A 22,227-nucleotide genomic window follows, 5' to 3' on the forward strand; every position below is an offset into this window, starting at 1 on the left:
AAAATGTCACATACAGGCCTATTTACTGGGTTGTTATTCTCAATCAGGGACGTGCAGAGGGGGGGGGGGGCTAGAGGGGCTTGAGCACCCGCCCCTTTCCTGATGAGTGCCCAAAGTGCCCTTTTGTTGAGGCAACTTTTAAATTTTATTTATTTATTTATTTATTTATTTATTTTATGTGTGTGTGCGTGCGGAGTCCTGTCTGTGCCCCTCAACAATAATATTTAACTATTAATCATAGTTTTGCTAAATAAAAGGATCTGGCTTGCATCAGTCACATGATCACATTTAACCAATGATCGCCCTCGACGGCAGAACGCGCTGGTTATGAGCCGGGAACGAGCTCACAAAGAGCACGCGCATTTTTTGCGGTCCGGAGCTGTAGGAGAAACACAAGTTAACTCAGAGACACAGACTGATGCGACAAAACCAGTAAGTAGGTGTACAGCGTACCCTGTAGTGTGTAGCACACAGGAGTATTAGCTTATTACATACACGTTGGTAAGCTGTCTTGTTGCAACTGACTAACTGAAACAAACGAGCGTGCTGTGTGTGCAACAGCGCGACAAACATTACCTGTCCTTTTATTAACTGCACAAGTAGTGCTGGTCATAGCTGCTGGCTACCTGTGTAAGGCTGTCATGGGTCTGTAGCTCTGTCACCGTTTTAGGGAACATATTTAGTTTTAAAGTAAGTTTCTGGGCATTTCCTGCCTTTCTGGAGGGATTATATTTCACTAAAAAACGATCTAATATGCATGTCCACATAATAATTATTATAATTATAATATATTAAAAAACACACGCTGTATTTTAAAGAACATACATTAAGAAGCAGATTATATTAGATTTATATTTTAAATAAGACAAAAGTTGGATTTTACAGCAGTAAAATGATTGTATCTCTACAGTTTAAAAATGTAATAAGCTTTGCCCTGCACAGAGTGGATAGTGAAACAAATGGAATCATCATAAATACATTATTTCATATTTATTACTTCCCCCTCCTCATTGCTTTATTATTGTAGCTCTAGTAATAAATAATAATGTAAGGATGCCCATAGTATATACAGTATTCTGAAGAAGGTCTAAAATGTCACTGTGTGTGCATGTGTGTGTTTTATTTAGCTGGATTTAAAAAAATATTACTCATGATATAACATTGTGCAGACATGGCTGGTAAGGACATGAGGAGGAAACAGTAGGAGCTGTATGAGGCTACTAAAGGCAGTGCTATAACATTTTTCTGTCATCATTTTATTTTAGATTAAGTGCTGGAGTTGTTAGGTGTGGATAATTAGATTATAGTTTATTGCAATAGCAAATTGTGCCTTGTTCTCAGATAGACAGCAAGTGGAGAGTGATATATGAAATGATGGGAAGGAAGGAAGAAGAGAAGCAAAGAGTGATTCACAGGCAGAGCCGAGTTTATGTCACAGTTTTTCGTTGCCTTATGGTTCCAAGCGCTGTCACCAATCTTTGCATTTTGTTATTATCTCATGACACTTGTTTAATCAGCTACCATCTCTCCTGTGGACTTTTTAATGTCTACAGTCTCAGATCAACACAGCCCTGCCCTTCCCATATTAGATTCTTGATGAATGTGTGTTGTTGTTATTCAGCATGGTTCAATGTGCCCCTTTTTAACTTTGAGCACCCGCCCCTTTAAACCTCTCTGCACGTCCCTGTTCTCAATAATGGCTTTGAACAAACAAACAAAATCAAGTTGTCATCTGGGACATTCCGCGCTTGTGTGTGTGTGTGTGTGTGTGTGTGTGTGTGTGTGTGTGTGTGTGTGTGTGTGTGTGTGTGTGTGTGTGTGTGTGTGTGAAAATACAGTCAGACGACTAATGAACAACAAAAACAGCAGCTCAATATGCGATGTATTTCATTCATACCAACAGAAGGCACCTTACCTCACTGTGTTTTAAATTTCATGAAAGCTAGAGACAGTTAAATGGATTCTTTGGTCACAGAATGCAACACCCATAAAATGATCACTTAATGTAAGACTGTGTGTCAACATCAGTCAGCATCTGGAAACAAGGAGGCTGGGCTTAGTCCATGTAACCTGACAGCTGTGCAGCTGATAGTCATTTTAAATTAGCAGCCTTGCAATGCGGAACATCTGAGTGGGAATGTGACTTCTGCTCTTAGAGTAGTGCATCCGATTTGGAGTGTTACTGCAGCCTGTATTTAGGAATATGCAGGTCTGTAGGACACCGGAGATTTACATGTGGTCATTTCTCAGTGACATGACATGCTAGAGTAGTTGGGAGATTTTATAAAGTAGTGAGGGTACAGTTCAGCAGATTTAAATGGGTTTACCTGGAACATCGCAGATTAAATGATCTGATCCCATGTAAGGCTAATTAGGAATCTCCTTCTTATAGCGAAGACTAGTTCTCCCCACTGAAGAGCACTTATCTTGTAGCGCTGTAAGCCCTCACAGCTTAATGAGAAGCGAAATGAATCAGTCCTCCAACTTCGCTCAACCATCTCTTAAGTGTAATTTGAAAGCGTCTCATGTTCTCCTTAATCTGTTATAGAAGATCTAGTTAGCAGAGTCAATCCAGAGCCAAAACCTGAGCTCTCTTAATGCACAAAGTGACAGTGTGACTGTTGTTAGTCCGGTTTATTCCTATAAAAAGAACAGCTGGAAGTTTTAGGATAACATGCAGGGATAATTGACTGTCTTTGTGTCCATCTCAGTAAGTAAATACAATATGCTGTCACTGAGTTTAGCTGTTAAGTCGGAAACCAAAACTCGATTGTGCCCTTTTACACACATTTACGTTTTTTTCTCGCCTCTCCACATTTCTGCCAGCAGATGGCGGCATTGCACTTTTGGCTTCGCAGCTCCGGCCGCACCTGGTACCGGACTTTTTTATACCCCCTCACCCCACCCCCAATCCGTTAAATGGAGTTATCCGGCAGACCTTTAACCTTATACAGCACTGATAAACATGCACTCTGTACAGACAGAAGAGGTAAGTATTGTTGCACAACCAGGGCCACACAGTCACAGTCGGGCCAGAGGTACTGCAGAAAACATTTAAATCATCTTGTTCAAAGTACATATCATCTCTGTGCAATGTAGTCGCTAAATAGTCATATAACAAATAAGTGTTTTTATTATTTCATTTTACATTTATTTTCCTACGAGCAAAGATCCTATAATATGAATGCATATGCACAATTTATGAAGTCACAGAAATCTTAAAGACAAAAAACAACAACAACAACAACAACAAAAAAAATCAGTTTTATAGGACTGAAATTGACCACAAAGACACATTTTATATATATAAATTCCTGTAGTACTTCATAATAATATAAAAAGATTAACATGAGGGATTAACACAATGACATCTATAACATGTAGGCACTGTGTGCAATGATAAGACTACGGCTTTCATTCAGGTGATACAAATACAGTGATACAGTTGTCATGTTAAAAAGGTAATAAAAACTTCAATATGCATGTTTTTTGTCGTGCGCCCTTCAGTGTCTCATGTATGCATATATATAAAGATTTCCTTGTCTTGGAATGTGCTCCTATGTGTACAGTCATACAAAAAATTCTAGTTAGATTTAATTTATTAAAACACATAGCTTAAGGTAATATGCATATAATCACAAAATCTCCCCATTGTTTTACAGGAATGAGATTCATATTTTGATTTGGTGAAGATAAAACTCCCACCGCTGCAGTTTGCACCAATAAAAATCCATCCCACCTTAAATAATCCTAAAGAATAAACTGGATAGTTGCTCATGAGCTTGTTGATTAGTTTTTCTTCTGAAGAGAGGTGTAGTACTCGACCAACACCCTCCAGGCTTTGGGGGCCATAAAACCATCTGGAGGGTACTCTCCGCTCCGAGCCAAGCTCCTCATCATGGTGCCAGAAATGAACTGAAACTCGTCGTGTCTGAGAAATTGTAGAAGAATGGGGGAAAGGGAGTATACAGTGGCAAGGACAGGTTATTAGAAATCAAAATTTGTAAATTCTATAATAGCGCCGTGATTAGATCTCGACTCAAATACCAACTACGACACAAACACATATAAACGCACAAGCCTAATAATTTACAGTCTAATTTTTGTGAAATTTTTAGTTTGGCAATGAAGTTTTTGCCCTAAAAGTGTGTCGAAGGCAATGCAATGTTTTACTGTTCAGTAAAGAACACCCAAATAAGTACTAATGAGCTACTACCCTTTGTCCTTAAAAATGTGCATTCCTTCAACAGCTGGTGAGCGGAGAGCTGCACCAAAAACTGTAGCTCAGGAGTTAGAGCAGGTCATCACTAATCAGAATCAGTCCGATCCCTGACTACAGTCTACATGCCAAGTATCCTTAGGTGAGATACTGACCCTCACGTTGCTCTCAGATGCATTGATTGGAGTGTGAATGTTACATAGAAAACACTTAAGCATGGAAAAACATTCTTGTATGAATAACGAGCGCTCTCACTGCTCAGGTAGAGTAGAGAAGTGCTATATAAGAACCAGTTCACTGAATGAAGAAAGTGTTTCATGTTTGTGCCGCACTTTTTTACAGTTTTATTTTATGTTTCCATGTGTGGAGCCAAACTCTGGAATAGAAAGAGACAGTCTCAACAAGCACATGGATGACAAAGGACTTTATCAAATACCACATGGTAAATGATATATATATATATATATATATATATATATATATATATATATATATATATATATATATATATATATATATATATATATATATATATATATATGTGTGTGTGTGTATATGTCTCTGAGTATATATATAAATAATATATTCTAAATAGAATTGTTTATTAAACCTGAATGCGCTTAAGGTCAGTGATTGTGTGTGAGTGATTCTATAAATAGAGTTATCATATAATTAGTTTTTATTTTAATTTTATTTTGACTTTTTGCTTTTAATTCAGTTTAGTTTAAGTTCCAGAGTGAGTTTTTAATATTAAGTATTTAATATTTACTTAATAATGTTTAGTTTTAGTTTAAGTTTATTGGTTTCAGTCTTAGTTGTTATTAATTATTGCTGTATGGACGACATGTGTCAGAGGTGAGATTTAGAAAAAATTAGAACAGGTATTACAATGAAAACACAACTATTATAAAGTGGTTGTCTACAAGATGTCCCTTGTATTTTTTTTTCCAAGTCTAGTTTCTATTTTAGTTAATTAAAATGGTTTTTAACCATCTAGTTTTAGTTTTTACTTTAGTTTTAGTTAACTATAATAGCCTTGTTATAGCTCTAGGTGAATGTATGCGTATATTTATAATTGTCTGTCATTTCATATACGGGCCATTAGCTTGTGAAAGGAAGCTGAATATTGCAATCATCCATTAGATATGAAGGAGGGGTAGAATGATATTTTTCAGCAAATTTTTGAGATGCTTATATACAATCAAGCATCAGGTTTTGTATTTTGTTTTAGTAGTGTTTGCTAACTTCAGATTACTTCAGGTGGTTAGTAGGGGAGTCACTGACCGGTCTTTAGGCTGGTGTGAATGGGGCTTTAGCAGTTAATTTTGCATTTCTAGAAGTATGCGACCCCTTGAGGTTCAATATTGACTGCAACTTACAAGAAAAACCTGCAGATCTTTCATCACTCACCGGTCTTTGTCATAGAAGTCCATAGCCTTCTTAGTTTTGTTGTAGGCAGCTACCCTGAAGGGAATGATCTCTACAGAGGTGAGACCTGGGGCCATGGACAGCACTTTTCCACCATGGGTGGGCTCATACAAGTCCTTTTTAGTCTCTGGGTGAGGCATACCTGCAGGATCCCGGCCGACAATGTAAAAGTTTGCTCCGGCGATCATTCTGGCTCTGCAGTGCCACTGAACCTGAAAGACATTGAAGCTGATATCACATGCACCCGTATTTTTTAAAACCTTTGAGTGAGCCATAAGCCACCACTGCTGCTCACCTCTGTAGGTCCAGCATACATCATAGGGGAAGGGAAGATGGCAACAATGGTGCTAGCTGGGTCCAACACGCCCTCCTCCAGGACAGCATCATGTTGCCTCATCCTCCACTGCAGAGGCACATCGTCGTCTTTGGTCCAACCACCGAGCGGGTGAAGTAAGAGGACTGGATTTTTGTATCCTCGCTCCAGCAATCGCCGCTTGGTGTCCTGCATGAGCAGGGCGTGACCATTGTGGATCGGGTTACGCAGCTGGAATGCAAACACCGCATCTAAAGACAGAGGAGCATATAATAAAATTAACATACAATAGACACACGTGCTTCATGATCATGCCTTCCAAAATATTTGTCACAGCCAACATGCGAACCATGCCTTTAACAGAACTCAAATACACCCTGATCATAGTGTTTAAATTCACTTTTATCAGAACAAAAGCAACAAAAATGTTGGTGGTGTGTGACAACAGACAGATGCATAGAATTTTATATTTTTCTTACTGTCAACAAATCCCATTATACCTAAAAACCAACAATACTGTCCACTCACATTTTCTCCTCCTTCTATATCTATCTATACAAATATATAAAAAAACGTAGTTTAACAGTGGGTTTAACATAAAATTTAGCTATACTTTCACACACTTACAAGATCTGCATTACTTGTTAGTTATGTTAATCTGATGTTTCATAACTAGTCCTATAGGGCTTTGCTATTGAAGAAGACTTAATCCTTCCCACTTTGACCACATATTCAGCATTTTTTTAAACTTTTGCACTGGGTGACATTACAAGCATAAAAGAAATAGCATTGTGTTTATTTTAAGTCAGTCCCATGTACATTAATTACTCTTTAGCATACTAAACACAGCCCCCAAAATGCATAATTTCCCTCTGTTTGATGTTGATGTTTTCTATGACAACAGTCCAAAGCTATTTTAAGAAATCACGTGTTTTATAATGTTCTTAGGTGGGAACAAACAGGTTTGGGCTTGGCATGCTATGGGAACTACTGAGACAGACTGTTGGTTTCTTTTTGCTTTGGGCTTGTTAACAATAAGAAAGTACAGGTTATTGTCCACCTAGTGCAGATAACACCATGCTCTCACACCGGTAACAAACCTCAGCATAGTAAAAACACAAAGTGCCAAAATAAACAGTGCATTGTGGATAAGATGAATAGGTAAAACAATATCTGCACAAAGCAGTCACATCAAAGTTAGCGGGTGAAAGTAAAAACAGATGATGTCATTTAATTGTTCATTGCATTCAGGAATACAGTTAGCTCCATTAGCTTTTGGACAAAGACACTTCTTAGTTTTGCCACCACACGGATTTCAGATCTAATAATCAAGATGTGATTGGCGTGCAGACTTTCAGCCTTTTGATTCAAGGGGTTTAACAAAAGTTTTGCATTAACTGTTAAGGAATAACTACTATTTTTGCAACCTTGCCCAAATTTTCAGAGGCGCAAAAGTAATTGGGCAGTTAAACCATCAGTAAAAACTGGTGCAACCTGTAACCATACATGGTCATGCCATAATGACATGTGAATATCCTTCTGTCTTGTTTAACAGGTAATATAGTATGTTTCAGATCACTTCTGTCATTTGGGTACAAATTAATCTTGTTTTTAGTTTTCCACAACCATGTAGGCTCTTTGACATGTTGCTTTTAGGAAAATCTAATCTGTCCTTCCAGTTCCAAAGTGTAACCAGTGTTGTAAAAATTAAGGAAAACAACTTTTATTGGATATAATTTTGTATTCTGGAGTCATCAACTACAGTTATCTTCTCTGCGGTTGCTCTGCAGTCGCTCAGACCTTTTGGTGTTTCTGAGCAGATTGTTGATCCTAAAGTGTTTGCTATCTCTCAGATAGGTTTATTTTGGGTTTCAGTCTAATAATGGGCTTTTTCACTTGCACCAACATCTCTTTGGACCCCATACTGAAAATTCCACTGAACACTTGGAATACCTCCAGATGTTTTACTTGTTTAATGTGCCAGGGAATAATGAGAGTACAGGCCTGCCCATGAAACTCCTGATTAGCCTTGGAAAATGTGGGAGTGCATATACAAATATGCCTGTAATTGCTAAACAGTTAATAATTGAATACTTTTGTTACCTTGAACTAAAGTCTGCAGTTCAATCAAATTCTGATTGTGTGAAGTAAAATCCACTGAGGTGGTGTACAGAGGCAAATTTACAAAAACTGCCATTGTCCAAATACTTACAGACCTAACTATACTATATGTGCCCATTGATCACAGGACGTGTCACAAAAATCACCATGCAGCTTTAAAGTTACCATTTAATTTTTTCCATCTGGTCCTTAGTCAAGTTTTCTGAAAGACAAAGGGTGTATTGCTAAATACACTGCTTTAATTTTTTTCATGTTTTCACCGGTTACCATAACTGCTTTATTATAGAGAAATATATATGTCATACTGGAAGTTACTGACAACAAACCAAACAAAAAGGCCACTTCTGTATCTCCTGATCGTCACTGTAGTGTTGTACTTTAGATTTTCTCACCTGCTTTCATATCTTTGAACTTCTGCCTGAGCTCCTTTGGAGTAAAGCGGTACTGGTCAAGTCCATCGTTCCATCTGATTCGCTCCAGCACCTCCAGATCCCCACCTACCAGCCAGTCACCTCCTTCCATAACCATCTGCCAAGGATAAAAGCAGAGAACAGTTTTTCATCATTAAAATGTGTGATGCTGGCATGAGAACACCTTCCAGTCTCCAAATTTTTAACTGCGCACAGGTTAATAGCTGCATTATAACCTTAATGTACGGGTGTTGTGGACAAGTAGTGCCCCACTGGCGGGCACTGCGTTCCTCCTTGCGGTGCGCGTAGAACTCGGGGTTCCTGAGAACAGCCACACGTGAACCTTGGTACTCCAGAGCTACCGCTGCACAGCCCTCCAGCTTCTCTTTGGTCTCAGAGCTAACAGGCAGGACAATGGGAATAGACATGTTGATGGCCCCACCTGAGAGAGAAGATGAAGTGATCTTAAACATACAAAGCCAAGCAATTATAATTCTACGAGTGTTTTCCTTTTGAAATACATGAAAATATGAAAACATATATGAAAACAGGTGCAGCATGTTAGGATGCCTGGGTCGTTGACCCAGAGGTTTGAGTTTATTATATTATTTATCTTTTCTAGTCTTTGGTTTCTTTGTTAGAGTTCTTTCTTATGGTTTATGTCTCTGTGTAATCCTTAGTTGCTGTCTCCCCTGTCTGCTATATCCCCGTGTCCAGTCGGTGTCTGCCCTGGTCCCACGTCTCTGTTCCCCCTGTTGTAGTGCCTGCCTGTGAGTCTGTGTCTGTAAGTTCAGTCTGTGTTATGTTTCCTGTTTTATTTTGAAGGTCCTTGTCTTATGTTAATGTATCTGGTTTTGCTTCCCCAGTTTCGTTAGGCTCGATTTGCCACAGCTGTGTTTCTCTCCTGTTGCCCATTCCCTGATTGCTCCCTCTGTGTTTCTCTGTGTCCGTGTCGCGATCTACCCTTATTGAGCTGTGTGTTCTGTCTGTGTAAGTGTATTTTCTAGTCCTAGTTTTGTTGCCCTTTTGAGTTCACGTCTGTCTCTGGAGTCTGCACTTTGGGTCCTTGTCCTGCCTGCACACAGCCGTTCCATAACACAGCACACTAATGACAAACACTTCAAAGAGAAGGAGTGTGATCTCAGAAAGGAGCTGTAATGTCTAATTAAATATAATTACTATTATTGGGCAATGAAGAAATAATCAAAGAATTAATTGGTCTGTCATTAAATAATAATATATTTTACAGTTACTTCTGTGCTTTAAGGACATGCACATTATCTGCTTTAGAGCAATTTTGTATGTCAAGTGGAATAGCATGTGCTCATTTTAAAAATTAGAGGTTCATTCATGCTTTCCCTTCATTCTTGCCTCATTTTAAATTGAACCAGACAATTTGTCTGTGTTATTTACACACAGAAAGAGAAGAGAGGAATAGAGATATTGCTTAATTTCGGACTTACATTATGTGTAAAGTTTGTTGCCACAAGTGTAGGCGACTTGTAACAACAAAGATTATCAACATCAACTCTAGTTAAGTGTGGCCACACTTTTGACTCACTTTTCTCTCCTGTTGTTGTGTGTGCGAGCTCCCTTACACCCCTTGCACATATACTCACAGAGTGAGAGAGAGATCTCACTGCCGAATTGTGAATGGAGAAAATGAAAGCGAGTCAAATATTTTAATATTACTGTGAGTTAGAAGGGAAACAGCTGAGATCAAATGCTATGTTATGTATATGTGACGATTGAGTCAGCAGAGCTTCTGTAACTTTTACACGCCATTCACATCAGCCAACCTCGCCAACCCTGCTCCGTAACTTTAACTGTCTTGAGCTGCTGTTGTCCCTAAGCGCTTTCACTTTGGAATGGAATATCTAGGAGGGAACAAATTTCATGAAGCGACTTGCCGCAACAATCGGATCTTATTACAGCGTGACGTTTGAATGCAGTCAGCTCTCTGGAACAACCCATTCTTTCACAAATGTTTATTAGACATTTGATTTTATACACCTCTTGGCAATGACAGTGAAAATACCTGAATTTCAAGATTAAGAGGCATGGCCCAATAATTCTGTTCACATTCATTGATTGCAGTAGATTGCAGCTTGTGCTTTGCATCCACTGTTAGGCTTGTATGAGGCTGAAAGTGATGTGTAAATGTTGCTAGATGTCGCTGTGAACCGTTTGCTTGAACTTGGAGATGGTGTGGACTCCGATCTGGCCCAATGTATGGCTGGACATAAATTTTGGACTTTCAACTGTATTTACACAAGTTTTACAGCTTTTCCTATCAATAAAGACCTCCCCGAACGCAATTCATAATTCAATAACAGATTTCTGTAAGTTTGCACGTTTACTTCTTACCATTTAAGCCAAAAGAATCATGCTAAGAGATTTCTTTCATTTACTTTTTACTGCTGACATTGCACTTCTTTTTCTTATGTTAGAATATCTCATTGATTAAATGTGTAGTTACATTTCTTTGCACTGGCAGAAAGGGGAGATTCACTGGTCTGGCCCACATAAGATCAAAGTGTATGTAAAATTAGTCTGACATCCCCACACTAACTGAATTAATCACAATTCAGCTGCCTAATGTCACTTTTAGGAGCAGGGAGGGGGTGTCTAGATGTTGTAGATGTTGAAAGTTTAAGGACTTTTCTTACCATCTAGGAGATTGCCAAAGTGCATAGTCTGGAGGAACTCTCTCTCTCTCATGAATCCCTTTAGTGGACTGGCCCAGCCCTCGGCCAAAACCTGCACCCACTGCAGATCCAGCTGTAGATGAATAAAACAGCATCGTCAGCAGGATGAAAAGAAAATAACACAAAATACTTGTAAACTGCGATTCCAGTTCAGGAAAGCCATATATTTCATTTGCTGTATTGCAAATTAAACACATTTCAGTGGTATTCACAAGTTAATCTGTAGGCCTGCTCTAAATAAGTGAATAATTTAACAGTGGAAGGATTGACCCCAGTGGAATACGATAAAATAGAGACAGACAATATGAGCTGCAGATTTACAAAAACCATTTCAACTATAGACACAAAGAGTAAAATAACAACTTGGCTACACAGAGAATAAATTCACTTTAAAATACTTTCCCTTTTTAAAATGAGCATTACTGATTTATTTACCTTTATTTTCACAACGTTTGAAACAATGTTTGCCAAGAAGCTGCATATCTGTTAGCATCTGCAGAACACTGACTGACAGTTACGTGAGCATTTCCCTATTGATTAACCAGGGAAAAGGAAATATTTTCTTAGTACACAGTAGGGCTGAACGATATATCGCATTTGCGATAATATCGCGACATGATCAAGTGCAATTTTCTAACCGCAAAGGCTGCGATTATACTCTGGACATGTCCAAATTCATGGGCTGCATCCTCCTGAGGCCGCATTTGTAGACCGATTACGTCACAGCGACGCGCCGAAGGCTGTCCAAATTACTACCATATCCCAGAATTCATAGCGCGGCCCAGCCAAACTCCAGTTTCCAGCAATGGCGGCCGCTACTAAGTTTTAAAATTACTCATACTAATCTTTCAGGGTCACAAAATAAACTTTTAACATATTTTCAGGCGAGAAAGTAGTTGTGTAAACATCAAATATCTGCTCGGTTTATCAAGATATCCCATATTTGCAAAAGTGCTTCGACGTTTTCAGAGGCGTCTGCTACCCACCAGCTCGACAGCTAGCCGGGAGCTCGAGGGTTACTGATGCGGCCGAGAACGGCACAACTCCCGGCACATCATTTTCAGATCACCGCGGAGTTTCGCTGCTCGGGTTAAACGTAATATATAAGTCACTTAGACAACCTAAAAATGTTATTGTTGGGCTTTTTTCAGTGTTTTGTTTGTTCGTGAGTAAATCGGTTTGGCTGAGATTAAAGTTATTAGATTAGATAAAATAAAACTTTATTAATCCCCCGGGTGGGTTCCTCCTTGGTTTTCACACAGCTGACTAAACGTCAAACAGAAAACTTATTAAACAGAAGTATGAGACAGTCGAGAATTTACACCAGTGTCTGGTTATATTTTAGATAGCAAGAAGCAGACGGCCGAGTTTATTAAACTCCACCGAGACAGCGGTGACGCTAATCAGAAGGCTAGACCGTCCAATTTCACGCCTTTAAATTTTAAAGGCGTGTTTGTGTGTGTGTTTATACAATTGCTATTATGTTTGCACTTTATGTGTAATGTTACTGACTGCAGAGATCAGTAAGATGTGTGTATTTTTTATTTATTAGTTTTATTTATTTAATATAATTTTTTAATTGAATGACTGTCTAGTAGTTCACAGATGTCGAAAAACTGAGTGTGGTAAAGCCACTGATTTTTTTTATGTATATTTCTGCAATCTGCACATTGTACTGACTTTCATTTTAATGTTTACACCAGGGTTCCTTGTCAGCACTTTATGCTCAGATGTTTGTAAGCTAAAAATTAACTATTGTGTATGTTCAAATATACTGTTGTGATTGAAGAAGTTAAATAAAAATGTCAGTCATCAATTCATGCATCACCTCATGTCATCATAACAGAGGTCTGTCTTCCAGGAAAGAACAGTTTAAAATTAATGTAATATAGTATTGGCCATACTATATGATGTATTGCTTGTCTTTGTTTAATAATACAGAAGACAAAGACCTTAAAAAATAATCGCATATCGCATCGCAATCGCAATATTGGGGCAAAAAATCGCAATTAGATTATTTTCCATAATCGTTCAGCCCTAGTACACAGTGTCAGCGGTTGGGTGGAGGCGAGGAAGAAGGAACCCAAACGCAGGACTCGCAGGTAGGTGACGATTTATTATAAGGAGTGGATGAACAGAACAAAGGGAGAAAATGGCTGGCTGGACGACTGACTGAAGCACTGACTGACTAACGGAACATACAGACGGAGAGACAACATCACAATAACATCAATGACACGACATTGGACTGGTTGAACTGAGGGACATAAATACACAGGCTGAGTGATGAGAGATTAGAACCTGGTGAGTACACAGCTGAACATAATGAACTAATGATAAACGGGAAGAGGACGGAACATAATGCACATGGACCAAGGCTAACACAATAAAACAGGAAGTGGAACAGGCAGAAGATAAACAGTGAACGTGAACTGAAAATACTGGGTCACCGACCCAGGAACCCTGACACACAGTGTCCACACTGCAAGGAACGTACCCATAACTAACTGTCTGGAGTGTTTTGTACTGACTCTGAGTTCTCATTTGCTATGTGACAGTATGTGTACTTACTTTTGTAATGCTGATGGTGGGCAGCGTGTTTGCTTCAGCCAGAACATGGTTCACCCTGTCCTCTGGGATAAACAGTTCAGTCACCTCCTCCAGGATCTCATTTGGTACAATTTTCTACATACGAGAAGAAAGTGAATGTTCACAGTTTAATAACGCTGCTCATGTAGGGACTCAATGACTTTTTTTTTAAGAGTTTAAACAGCACGGTTAGTGCATCGGAAGGCTGTAAAATAACATTTCTTTTTAGATTAAACTATACTGCTGGGTGTATGCTGCATATTTTTTGTTCCTTTTGGTGCAAAATGGTGCTTTTTTGCATGATTTGCATTTGCCAAAGAAGTTCGCCTTTGGGCACTAGCTGAGTGGTGCACACAGTGCGTCTAATTACAGGTTTACATTCTGAATCAGACACGGCACACTAAATAAATAGCAAATTCATAAGTATAGTATTGGCTAAATAATTTATTTTCTGCACCGTTTGAGTTTACGGAAGCTCCTTTCAATAAAATCAAACATCTGTGAATGCCTTGCCTGATTTTGTTTGATGTAATTCTACACAGCAGGATTAATGTGTGCACACTGCTTCTGCGTATTCATGTTGACACAGCGGGGATATTTAAAAACAAAAAAATCAGTCACCTGTTACCTCAACGACCGGGGCTGTAAAAACACACATGTTTACACATTTACTCTATCAGCAACCTTTCCTTTAGTAAAGATAAGACGCTTGGCAACAGAACCAATGGCCTTTTAAATACCCAACAGAATCTTGACTGTGTGTGTGTGTGTGTGTACGTGTGTGTGTGTGTGTGTGTGTGTGTGTGTAAAGGTCGGTTAGTGTCTTTTCTACATAGAGCTACACTCTTTACCTGTTTTTCCAGTTTTGCCTTTGTAATATAGATCTACATTTGTACATACATGAAGTGCAAACATATTGCTCATTCACATGCCTTTGAGTAAACTAAACTCTTTTGTGCATTACTCCGAGATTAGCGTGCGTCTCATTTTCACAATCATGAAAATTAAAATGATGTCCTTTGTGTTTCTCTATGTTATTTGCAGCAAAAAGGCCAGGGGTTTTTTTTGGAATGGGGGGGGGGTTTAAAAAAAAAGGGAGTCCATATCCTGTACTTAATTTTTTCGTTTTTAATACTGTACTTGCTGAATCACTATTGTTTGCTGCTGTAATATAAAACCACTGAAGTACCAGGTAGTTCATTGCCTCTGGCTAGTTGTTACCAACCACTTCCTTCTCATGTGAAAGATTTCATTGATGGGCAGAGAACACTGAAAGATTGATGTTAATTATCACGACTTATAGTTTGTTTTAAGGGGGTGTGGCCTCCCTTAATAGGCCTCCCTTAGTATATTGAACTTATTTTAGTACAACAGCTTCATGTTTAAATTAAAAAATAACTGATCAAGTATTCAAACTTTTACATAATTTACATAGTGTCCTCTTCATCATCCTGCTGAGAAATTGCCAAGTGTAAATTAACACTGTGGGTAGAGTCTGTGTACACTGTGCTGTGTGGTTTATTCTGCTTTAAAAGGTCTGGAGCAAGTCTTCTGGAACCCTACCTGTTCCTTAAGCAGATCCAACACTTGATGGAGACATTCATTTACAGAGAGTTCTCCGGTTTTCAGAACAAGCTCTGGACGCTCTGGACGTTCGTACTCTGAATCAATCCCAGTAAAACCTGGCAATAAACCAGAGATATCAGTCAGACCCTATCAGCATTAATACTACCTAATCACTTGACTGAGACAGAATTACAACATGTGGTAAACTAGCCTGTAGATATTCATAGGGTCTGGGATGACTTTCATATCTCATAGATGTTTCTTGCTGTGAGTACCATCACACTGACCTTTGATCTCTCCAGCGCGAGCCTTTTTGTAAAGTCCTTTCACATCCCTGCTCTCACACACTTCAAGAGGCGCGTGGACAAACACTTCAAAAAATGGCAGCCCGGAACTTGCGTGGACGCTCCTTGCCTCGTCGCGATCCTGTGGGAGAAACGGCACGGATACATGATTTCAATGCATTTTTGATTCGAGGTCGACTTAAAATCTAGCGTCAACCTTTGTTAGGCAATGATTTCAGTCTTAAATAAACACATGCAGCATGTAACTCTTAAGCTTTCCTCACCTTGGCGAAAGGAGAGATGAAACTGGTGACACAAACGAGGCCGGCATCGGCAAACAGTTTGGCCACCTCTGCAACACGCCGGATGTTCTCCTCGCGGTCTTCAGCAGAAAAGCCGAGATTCTTGTTCAGGCCGTGGCGAATGTTGTCTCCATCCAGTGAGTAGCAGGGGATACCATGGGAGACGAGATAATCCTCCAGGGCAAAACTGATAGTAGTCTTTCCAGCACCAGACAAACCTAGAGGTAAAAGCATGGTGGTAAATAAGCAAATTGATCCCAGTCTAAATATGGTGGAAAAACTATAAAGATTTACCAGTGAGCCAGATGGTGCAGCCCCTAAAGCCCCCCTTGGTGCCCACGACCTGCCCTCTCTTGCTCCGGCTGACGTGGTGGGCCTGGTACACCACATTGGTCGCCTTGTTGAGATTCTAAAAGAGAAGCAGCAGGGGCTCCAAATATATTATAAATATATAGGCTAATATATTACAAGATATAGACCTAATGTATAGGCTCAGAAGCAGACAAAAGGGTATTCAGTTTGAGCGTATTCAGTTCACACACCAAATGACATATTTACCTGGATAGACATCACAGACAAGTCTCACCTGCTGTTCACGATGTCATAGAACAAATAGCATTTGCTTTTCACTGGATCCTTTTAAATTTACTTCCAAGTCATGTAAAGTAACACGTCATATATAATTTTTCAGACTAGACGAATCTGGTTCTACAAGGATAAAGTAACTATGTGGATGTGAATGAATGGAGCTGTAAAGACTTATAAATGGGAGGGTAGGGAAGCTCATGAGGGATGCAGGGAGGGAGGGAGAGGGAGGAATAATTGACAATGTGTCCAGTGTGCTGCCTGTAGCCAAGCGATGATGTGGCAGTGCTCGTGCCCACACGTTCACCCTCTGCACCCAGTCGCCCTTCTTCCCTACACCCTTACGCCTATAATGCCTACCCAATATGAAAGTAGTTTAACAGCTCGAAGGACCGCACAGGATTCCAGCTGCCATTGGATGAACTTCTGTGAAAAGAGCCCTTTTTTCCTGGTGCTAACACAGCCTCGGTTGTAAAAAAAAAATAAAATCCTGCACTCTGACACAGCACAAATCAAGGTGTGTTTCAATCAAAGGACATGGAAGGCATACCGCATGTGAAAAATATACAGACCCACACGCTGTGGGAGAGGCCTAGACAAACAGGGCTATTCTCTTAAACATAGGAGCCACCTTCCACTGCAGCCTTGCGCTGCCAAAACACCACCTCATCATGAATACAATGATGGCACTGGCTGGAAAAACAAAGTCCCATCATTCACTATTAAAAGTTGTAATACCTCTTGTAATAATACCATCCTACCTTGATAGTTTTTACCCTCTTTTCATTTCAATCCCCTTTTCATTTTCTCTTGTTGTTGCATTCCTTTTAAAGAATGCCCCTTGTGTAACTCTTCTCCCCTCGCTCCAGTTCAACTCCCATCCTCTTTCTCAGGAAATCACAGGGGATAAATGCTGATAACTATGTCAGCGAATTCCTCAAAGAAAATGACACATGAGTATTTCTTACTTACTTAATTGCTCCTGAGTTGCTCAGCATGGCAATTCTGAAAGCTTAGCCAATTGAATTAGCTACTAAATGTCAAAAGGAGCGACTATTTCGCAACTTCCTTTGAAAAGTGACTTTTTATCAAGAAAGCTGATGATTAATCTTCGTGGTTGCATCAGTGTTACAGTGTCAGTAATGATGCACCCCTTCAGTGGTGTATCTCTCATATGTGGCTCCACATACGTCTGCGGCATTCCCGTGCAGCATCACTCTGGCACTTTAACAGGGGCCTCTTTCTCCCCTCTCTCAAAAGACACTCTATGTTATGAATGAACTACACTGACATGGATACGTTACTACAACAACTGTCCCATTCAGAGTCGAGGCAAGTCTACAAACAGCCACACCTGGCAGGACAGTAAAAAAAAAGCCTGCTTTTCAGAAAATTGCATTTATATAAATAATCACTCCTAATGGAAAAAAAGAAGGGTTTTTTTCTGCACGACCAGCAGACCTTCGTAGTAAGATCGCCGTTTTTAAGGAGGGCTTAAAGCAGGTAGTCTATTAACGTGACACTAAGTTCGCACACATGTCGGGCTGCTGGCTGACACAGTACATTTCGCTTTTTGTGGGGCTAATCTGATGACAGCTTAAATTTCTGGTGTCTGATTCGACCCGTTATCTCCACATCTACTCACTGTGCGAAGCCTCACTCCGGACATTTCGCTCTAGTGTTATGCCGCCAAAGGACTCCTGGACGCCGGACTCGGACCGCTGCACACACGCAGGCCTGGATGTTCGTCGGATGCTGGATCGACTTTTAAAGCAAGAAACTTTGGGCTGTAGTAATCGAAAGAGGCAACGGAGGGGGGTGTTTAAAAGGGACTTTCAAGACACGTAGCACTCCACTGGCCCTGCCTCTCCTCCTGGCCCTCCTCCTTCAACGTTAGAAAAAAAAGCGGATACCGGCAAACTTCAAGAAAAACGGCACTAGCAACCTAAACCGAGGTAAAACCGGGTAAAGCTGGATATATCGACCCAATGCCACAAACTGGCAAGCGTTGGAGTAAAAATCACTCTTACTGAGGCGTCGAGGAAGTCGCTGGTGTCTTCCCATTTCCCCCCACACGTCCAGACGCCACTGGCTCACACCACACCTCACCCCATATGAAAAAAACCTCTTTAAAAAATCCAGTCATAAAACAAGCAAGTAGAAAGTTTCTCCTGGATGGAAATCTATTTTGTCCCAAAAATGGGGCAACAAGGGGTTAAATGTAGCCCACGTTTAATGATTAAATGTAGGGCACAGTAAGGAAGCACCAATGGGAGAATGAGCCTCTCCTTAGAAGGGGTCTTTCAAAGGAGTCTTTCAAAGTTTAGAAGTATCGATAAGTGAGTTCATAAGTTTGTTTAGCAACAGAAAAAGATGTGTAATCAACTAGCCAGACATTTCTAAACCTTACAAAATATAAGCGTTAATTCAATTTTATTTATTTAGCGCCAAATCGCAACAACAGTCACTTTAATATCGTAAGAATACAGAGAAAACAGAGATAACCCCAACAAAGCAGATGTCCTACTATGAGCGAGCACTCTGCAACAGTGGGAAAGAAAAACTACATTTTAACAGGAAAAAAACTCTGGCATGCCAGGTTCAGAGAAGGGCAGCAATCTGCCACAACCGTTTTGGGGTGAGGGCAGGGAGACAGGACAAAAGACAACTTATCTAGCCATTACTATAAGCTTTATCAAAAAAGAAACTTTCAGGCTTAACCAGAGGCTGTATATCTGCCAAACCCAAAGTAGGAGCTGATTCCACAGAAGATGGGCCTGAAAGCTCGAGGCTCTGCCTTCACTCTACTTTTAAATACCCTAGAGTGAAGTGCTCTGTTGGAGTGATATGGTAATATGAGGTCCTTAATATAAGGTGGGACTTGACTATTCAAGATCTTTTATGTGAGAAGAAGGATTTTAAATAGATTCTAAAGTTCGCAACAACTAACTTTAGAAAAGAGTCGGTGAAGGGAAACCAGCATGGAAGAAATATGCTTTCTCTTTCTAGTCTCTGTCACTACTCTTGCTGCAGCATTTTGGATCAACTGCAGTCTTTTAGGGAGCTTTAGAACAACCTGATAATAGTGAATTTCTGTAGTCCATTTTAGAAGTAACAAATGTGGAAAGTAGTTTTAAAGCATCACTCTGAGGAAGGATGTTTTTATTTTAGAGACACTGCAAATGGAAAAGAGCAAGCATACCTATTTGTATAACATGCACACTGAAGGACATATCCTGATCATAAACAACTCCAATATTCATCTCAGTGTTAGTGGAGGTCAACGTAATCCCATCCAGAGTAAGTATCTAAGTAAGGAAGTTTCTAAGATTTTTAGGGTGAGTAAAATAACCTCAGTTTTATCTACATTTAGACACTGAAATATCCATGTCATTCAGGCCTATATGTCATTAAGACATTTCTGCAGTTTAACTAATTGTGTGTCATCTGGTTTCATGGATAGATAAAGCTTTATATCATCTGCATAACAATGAAAATGTATGCTATACCTTTAAATGATACTGTGTAAAGGAAACAAATATAATGTAAATAGAACTGGTCCCAGCATGGAATCCTGTGGAACTCCAGATTCAACAAAGTGCTGGAAATATTCCTGAGAGATTTTGGCCCTGATGGAGTTGTTGCACATCCATGATGCAAATCTCTTGTTCTACTACATTCCAAAGGTGCTCTATTAGATTACAAATAGACTATATTAACCAATAAATTTACAAGATTAGTGACATTCTGCTAGCACAATATTGCATTTTGTGTATCTTTCTTCAGTCTCAGATGACTGCAGGTTTCACCCAATCTTATAAAAAGTACATTTGCATAATGACAACTCACCACGTCCAGATGAACAGAATCAACTTTTGGGGATGCATGATTGAACCTGCATCAAGACGTAACATGTAACTTGGTCAAGAGCAGTTTATGTTTAGCGTTTCAGTTTAAAATAGTCCTTTTTATTTTTCAGTATGGTCAAAGTACAGAATAAATTAAATTTATCATGAGAATGTTTAGGAAGTCAAATTAATGTAACTTTGATCTGGCAACAAACTAAAGTAACTTCCACGTCCCCTTCGTTAGAGCAAATTAGATCATATCTAAATTTAGACCGCGTTTAAAATTTAAAAGCAGGAATGTTGTTTGAAACTTTAATCAATCTAAACAATCTTTTTTACCTGAAATGTTAGTGAAAGATCAAAAGCAAATAAAATATTTTAACTAATGTATTTACAAGATTAATGATTTTTGCTAGCACGATGTTAAATATGGTTTGCCATACCTGCATTCTCTGACTGGGCGTTTAGATTTTGTTGTAAATTTATAGTACACCTATAAGATGAAACATTCCTTTAAACTGAATGCTTAAAATCAATGCTGAAATGATCCCCAGTTATTGCTATTTTAAGTAACAGTTTTGATCATTGCTTTTAATGTTATACTATGGATAATAAAGAAAAACATAATAGTCACTATATATTTAAGGTGTGTTCACTGATTTACACTTTTAACCTGTGCTCCAAAGAACAAGCAAGACCATGTTCCATTTTTAAAACTGCTGTTAGCTTCTGATTATGTTGAGTGGCACAGTTAATTTAATTTCCCTTTATTAGTCTGTTTTCACTTGTAAATTAGCTAGTTTTATTTCTGTTTATTTTATTTGTTTTTGTGGTCTGCAGGCTGGATGTGGCACCAAGGAAGTTAATCGCTGATATTAAATAATAATCCCAGTTATTAAAAAAATGTGCCACCACTTCATTGTCCATTCACAAAACCAAAAAGCATTTTCTGTACATTTGTATTTTCCTTATTTCATTGCTTAGATGAGTGCTACAGTATAGTTATTAGCAGATGCATCAGATGTCAGCAGAATGAGGCAAAAAATGAGAGCGACAGTAGGTTTGGCTAACAGCAGACTACTTGTTGAATACCAGTTGTCTTTAATGAGAGTTTGCTGAATGAATCCAAATGAGAAGCCTGTGCTATAGTACAAGTAACAGAGCAGGAAAAACAGATGCTGTTTTTTTACAGCTCTGTTAGTGGAGATCATCCATTTATATATCATGATAGACTGAAAGACTGAAAGATGGTTGTTGCTTCTGGATCTCAAATGTGAAGCCAGACTTGCTTAACACATGTATACGTGTATTTAAACATGTATTCTTCTAAATGGCCAGCAGGGAGCACTTCCTCTGGTGGCAAAAAGACTTGCAATTCTGAGAAAACAGCCATCAGCCTCCTTGCTCTGTGGCCTAAACACTCTGCTGATGACTGTATGTGTTCATTTGCCAGTTTTAAGCCTTGCTGATAAGATAAAGTTTATTTTGTAAACTATGGTCATCATTAGAGCAAGAAAAGAGAATAAAACAGCATATGCTCATTGGTGAATGACTTGTCAATCATGATTTCTTGGCCAATGGCTGTACAGCGTCCTTCAGTTTTACAGTCTGATCTACCAAACCGTAGATCTAAAGCTCAGACCAAACCGTTGCAATGGGACTTCACTGTTGTGGCTTTGCCCAGCTTTTACACCGTCTATAGTTTTCCGTTGCAGAAGCATTATGTTGCTTTTCAGTGAAATAAAAATATGGCAATACAACAAAAAACAAACCACATCTGATGCTTTCCCATCACTAACAAGTGCCATTTTGCTTAATTTTACTGCAGCTGTTTCATTTTGTTTGTTGTACATT

The 22,227-nt window shown here is 39.2% G+C and overlaps 1 protein-coding gene and 1 long non-coding RNA gene across 2 annotated transcripts; one reads left to right on the forward strand and one right to left on the reverse strand.

Moving 5' to 3' along the window:
• Nucleotides 1-335: 335 nt before the first annotated feature.
• Nucleotides 336-4,680, forward strand: LOC143421782 (uncharacterized). The gene is made up of 4 exons (XR_013101359.1): nucleotides 336-432; nucleotides 2,830-2,989; nucleotides 4,251-4,361; nucleotides 4,562-4,680. It is a non-coding gene; the product is annotated as an uncharacterized LOC143421782 (long non-coding RNA).
• Nucleotides 3,116-18,528, reverse strand: LOC101464984 (bifunctional 3'-phosphoadenosine 5'-phosphosulfate synthase 2). The gene is made up of 12 exons (XM_004551565.6): nucleotides 18,171-18,528; nucleotides 16,235-16,349; nucleotides 15,923-16,158; nucleotides 15,642-15,780; nucleotides 15,352-15,470; nucleotides 13,771-13,884; nucleotides 11,161-11,272; nucleotides 8,728-8,933; nucleotides 8,474-8,609; nucleotides 5,943-6,211; nucleotides 5,630-5,859; nucleotides 3,116-3,931 (listed from the first exon to the last, which is right to left on the reverse strand). The coding sequence occupies exons 1-12, from the start codon at nucleotides 18,192-18,194 to the stop codon at nucleotides 3,790-3,792; spliced, it is 1,842 nt and encodes a 613-aa protein (XP_004551622.1). The 5' UTR covers nucleotides 18,195-18,528; the 3' UTR covers nucleotides 3,116-3,789.
• Between the last annotated feature and the right edge of the window lie 3,699 nt (nucleotides 18,529-22,227).

This window comes from Maylandia zebra, linkage group LG13, assembly GCF_041146795.1.
Source record: "Maylandia zebra isolate NMK-2024a linkage group LG13, Mzebra_GT3a, whole genome shotgun sequence".
Lineage (NCBI taxonomy): Eukaryota > Metazoa > Chordata > Actinopteri > Cichliformes > Cichlidae > Maylandia > Maylandia zebra.